Source organism: Streptopelia decaocto (genome assembly GCF_964273445.1).
Source record: "Streptopelia decaocto genome assembly, contig: HAP1_SCAFFOLD_147, whole genome shotgun sequence".
In the NCBI taxonomy this organism is placed as follows: domain Eukaryota; kingdom Metazoa; phylum Chordata; class Aves; order Columbiformes; family Columbidae; genus Streptopelia; species Streptopelia decaocto.
The window spans coordinates 150,705-155,684 of NW_028116874.1; the positions used below are offsets into that span (position 1 = coordinate 150,705).

Here is a 4,980-nt window from a genome sequence, read left to right on the forward strand (position 1 = left end):
GTCTGGAGGGGTTAGGGAGGATACGATGCTACATTGGGGGGGTCTGGAGGGGTTAGGGAGGATACGATGCTACATTGGGGGTGGGTCTGGAGGGGTTAGGGAGGATACGATGCTACATTGGGGGGGTCTGGAGGGGTTAGGGAGGATACGATGCTACATTGGGGGGTCTGGAGGGGTTAGGGAGGATACGATGCTACATTGGGGGGGTCTGGAGGGGTTAGGGAGGATACGATGCTACATTGGGGGGTCTGGAGGAGTTAGGGAGGATACGATGCTACATTGGGGGGGTCTGGAGGGGTTAGGGAGGATACGATGCTACATTGGGGGGGTCTGGAGGGGTTAGGGAGGATACGATGCTACATTGGGGGGTCTGGAGGGGTTAGGGAGGATACGATGCTACATTGGGGGGGTCTGGAGGGGTTTGGGAGGGCGGGATGCTGCATTAGGGGGGAGGGGGGCTGGCGTGGCTTTCATGGGACCTTTTTTCTTTTTCGCTTTCAATTAAATGCTGTTTTTCTGGATCTGCTCTGTGCCTGTGTGGGGTGGGGTGAAGGGGCACTGGGAACCACAGACCCAGCTTTGCTTCCCTGCTGCAGCAAAATAACCCCAAATCAGCCCCAGAATGGCGAGGGAGGCGCTGCAGGGCAGGGACCCTCCTGCCCTTGTCTGGCTGCACCTTGGGCAGCTGTTTTTCCCCTCCCTGGTCCTGCAACCAACCAAACTATCACTACACTGGCCAGAAATTGCCTGGAAATCTCATCTCCCTTTATTGCTCATTTCCCACCCCAGCTCCACAACCTGGGGCCCATGGAGCACCCGGCGACCCAGCTCCGCGGGTCCGGCCGGCAGCAGCTGCACTGAGTCCCCATCCCGGACGCTGGAGCCGGTGCAGCCCCCGCTGCCGCTCAGCACCCCGAGCTTCATCCTGGCCCAAAACTCGGGTCCCTGGAGCAGCTGCAGCACCCACCACAGCTCTGGGGGGGCACAGAGAAAAGGAGAAAAAAAGAATCCCCAAACCCAAATGTAGAGAAGCCTCAGCGCTGCAGGACGAGCTCTCCCCTCCCAATGCTGCTGGAGAAGCCGCCGGTGCCATTGTGGCCGCAGGGCAGGCGCAGGACCCCGTCGCAGAGCCCGAGGAGCTCGGACACCCCGGTTGTTGCTGGGGGGATCCCGGGCGGGGTTTGGGATCCCGAGAGGAGCTGCCGGCCCAGGGGGCCCCGGCGGGCGCCCCGCTGCCCCAGGCACCGCGGGGGCTCTCGGGGCTGGAGCAGCTGCCGCTGCCCACGTTGGCGTCGAAGGGAGGGAAGAGGTCGCTGCAGAGGAGCGATCCGGTGAAGGTGTCGCTCCAGTCGCTGGGATTGAAGTCACTGCTGGGCCAGGTGGGTTCCGAGGGCTCCTTGTTCAGGAGGAGCGATGGCAACGCTGAGGCACCGTTCAGCTCCCGAGCGCTGCCGAGCAGGGAGCCATCGAGGCCGTAGGGGAACGTCGCGGCTGTCGCCTGCGCTTTCCAACCCAGATGATCCACCAGCTCCTCCACCGCCTCCGGTTTCTTCTTGGAGCCCTTCCCTCTGAGCTGGACCACCCTGATGCTCTGGCTGCCCGGGTGGCCGAGCTCCTCCAGGGCTCTGCGGGCGCTCTCCGGGCTCTCGTACTCCACCAGCGCGCAGCACCGGCTCAGCAGCTCGGGGAAGCGCGACGCGTATTTGCGCACAGCCGAGGGCAGCTTGCGGCCCGGGCGCAGGATGCGGATGGAGGCGATGGCGCCAAAGGGGCTGAACATCCTCATGATGGTCTCCAGGAAGTTCTTCTGCAGCGGCAACAGCGCGTCCTGCTCGCGGGGCAGCAGCTCCCAGGCCAGCAGCAGTTTGCTGGGGGGGATGCTGAGCAGGGACTTGGGGATGGGGACATGCCGCCTCACTTTGGTGCCCTCCTCGTTCACTTCCAGCAGCTCCGAGAACCGCAGGGCGTAGAGCGTGAGCCGCCAGTCGCGCGTCAGGTATTTCACCCGTGGAAGAGACGGGGGTCACCACGTCCCCATGAGCGTCTCAGGCAGGGACCACCCTAAGCCTGCTGTCTGGGCAGGCTGCGACCCCATCAACCTGAAACCACAGCAAAGCAACGTCCCCATGCCACATGAGCATCTTAGGGGTTTGCAGGAGAACATTCCCAATGGGCTCTGGAAATGGCAACCTGGACCTCCCCATACACCCCAGCAGAAGCAGCCAGAGGACACCCAGACACACGGACACCCTCCACATGAAGGCCAATTCCAGCCCCGCTGGCCGGCACCGGAAACCACCTACCTTCTTGAAGGACGTCAGCAGTTTGATGCTGACAAAGCCCATCTTGTTCTTCTGGACGTGTTTCAGCAGGAAAGCGTCCTTGGCCAGGTTCTCATCGGAAAGGTAGAACTCCACCTGGGACACGATCCTCCGGACCAGCTGTGGGTCGGGGATGGAGCAGCTGCGGTCCAACAGATCAGCCCCCAACACATCGCTCACGTTGCAGAAGCTCCTGGCAGAGCAGCGGGGACACAGGCGTGAGCTGGTGGCCTTTGGGATGTCAGCACTGCCCAGTCTCAGCCACAAGGGCAGTAGGGACAGCAGGGACACCAGCTCTGCCCTGAACACAGGGGAACAGCAGCCCGCACCCTGCGAGGCTCCCGGTGCTGAGACCGTGAATCTACACCCATCCCAGAGAGGAGACACGTTCCCTTGGGGACAAACACGAGGTGAGACCCTGTGCACACCCCAACAGCCACGTACCCGCTGAAGCCTTTGCCGAATCCCTCGCGGCTGAGCAGGGTGAGCGAGCGGCTCCGGGACGCACGGACGTTCAGCGCCAGGACAGAGTTTCTTTGCGCTATCAGAGAGTTGCTGCAGCTGGGCTGGGAACCGAGCCCCAGGGCCACTCCAGAGCTACGTGACGACATCGTCCTTCATCTGGGATGGCAAACAGGAGGAGGACAGGGCTGGGACACCTCCTGACTGCAGAGCCCCCGAGCCCAGCCCAGCCATGGGGGAGCAGAAGCAGCTCATTGCTGTGTCCTTACCTGCTTGGCAGTGCTGGGAAGGGTAGAAAATCCTGATACTACATCCTAGAGACCCACAGGCAGCAAAGCCCAACCCTCCCCACCTCCAAGGTGAGGTTCCTGAAAGACAAAGTGAAAAAGAAAGGGGGAAAAAAGAAAGAAAGAAAAAGCCCTCAGCACAAGCAGGCTGCTGGTTTATAAGGGGAGCTGCCCACAAAGAGCCCAGTGGGTGCTTATGGACCCACCAGGCTCCAGGTGAGACCTGTCAGGGTTAAACAGCCCCAGCTGAGCCTGGGAGCAGCCGGGCCGGCCTGCGGTGACCCAGAGCAGGTGGAGGGGCAGGGACAGAGCTATCGGCACCCGGCACAACAGTGAACTGCTGCTGTGAAGTGGAAATCATAGAATGATTTGGGTTGAGACTTTCCCAGCTACCCAGTGCCCCCCTGCCATGACAGGGACATCTTCACCAGCTCAGGGTGCTCAGAGCCCCGTCCAGCCTGGCCTGGGATGTCTCAGGGATGGTTCACCCACCACCTCTTGCTCAGGGTCAGGAGGTGCTGCTGAGCCCCCCAGGAAATAACCCCCTTGTTTGGGCCCTGAGACTTGGCATCTGAAGGAAGAGGCTCAGGCTGGTCCAGCCACCCCTGCACGACTGGCACAATGCAGAGGGAGAGCGAAAAAGGGTGCAGAGGGAGAGGCTGAGGCTACACCTTCCCCCTCCTGAGCTCTACCAGCAGGAAGGAGCCGTCGCTGGTCACGTCCCTCTGTCCTGCTCCCATCCTCCACAATCAGTCTGGAAGCAATATTACAAGATGCTTCTTGCAGCCCCATCTCCCACTCCATGGATTCTGGTCTCACCCCCAAAAACAGCCGCCGTTTTGCAGTGAATGCACCTCCCTGCACGCACCGGATCCCCGGCCAAAACCGCTTCAATCAGACCAGACCCTGCATCTCCCCCCAGTGCTGCAGCATCCGCCCGACACCTTTTAGTGACTAAAGAAGAAATGGGACCTCAACAATCCTTGAACAGGCCTGAGCATTTGATACCCGTTTCTTGCTATTCAGGTTTAGCCGGGAATTTGGTCCATTGGATGGGCTGTCCTCCTCGCACAGTGCTGCACAGCTCCAGGGCATCTCGCTCGCACATCCGTGGGAAGCCTTTTCTGACTTAGTGCTCCCTGCATATATATTTCATCCTTTCCTGCAATCAACCTTTCCTTTTTCCTGGCTTGGCCTTTCCCAGCGAGTTCTTGAGGATTGGCTTCCTCCAAACTGCTTGAGTGCTGCTGAAGGAGGATGAAGGGACAGCTCTGGTGACCCAAGCGCTGTACTCACCACCAACAATCGTCCAGCACCGCAACGCAGGTTTCACAGCTCCTTGTGTCCAACCCTGGTGTGACCTGATTACAGCAGGGGGTGAAAAAGCTCAAGCAGCCAACAAGAGAACTGGAGAACGGAATCACAGAATCATATTGGTTGGCAGAGACACCAAGATCATCGAGTCCAACCATAACCCACCCTGGACTGCCCCATGTCCTGAGAACCTCATGTCCGTCTGTCCAGCCCTCCAGGGATGGTGATTCCAGCACTGCCCTGGGCAGCCTGTTCAATGCCCCACAGCCCTTTGGGGATGAAATTGGCCTCCTTAGAATTACAGCTGGTGAGAGGGCTCAAGGACAGCAAAAAGAATGTTTTCAAATACATAGCAGATAAAACTAATACCAGAGGCAATGTAGGCCCACTGATGAATGGGGTGGGTGCCCTGGTGGCAGAAGATACAGAGAAGGCAGAATTGCTGAATGCCTTCTTTGTCTCTGTCTACTCTGCCGGAGGCTGTCCTGGGGAGCCCCGTACCCCTGAGACCCCGGATGAAGCCAGGTCAATGGAGGAGTTTGCTTTAGTCGATGAGGACTGGGTTAGGGAGCAATTAAATAGTCTGGACATCCATA

At 59.6% G+C, this 4,980-nt stretch overlaps 1 protein-coding gene across 1 annotated transcript; it reads right to left on the minus strand.

Moving 5' to 3' along the window:
• Positions 1-1,034: 1,034 nt before the first annotated feature.
• LOC309452043 (la-related protein 6-like) lies at positions 1,035-2,932 on the minus strand (the record flags this gene model as incomplete). Its single annotated transcript, XM_082076719.1, has 4 exons — positions 1,035-1,159; positions 1,246-2,005; positions 2,304-2,514; positions 2,766-2,932. The coding sequence occupies 4 exons, from the start codon at positions 2,930-2,932 to the stop codon at positions 1,035-1,037; spliced, it is 1,263 nt and encodes a 420-aa protein (XP_081932845.1).
• Between the last annotated feature and the right edge of the window lie 2,048 nt (positions 2,933-4,980).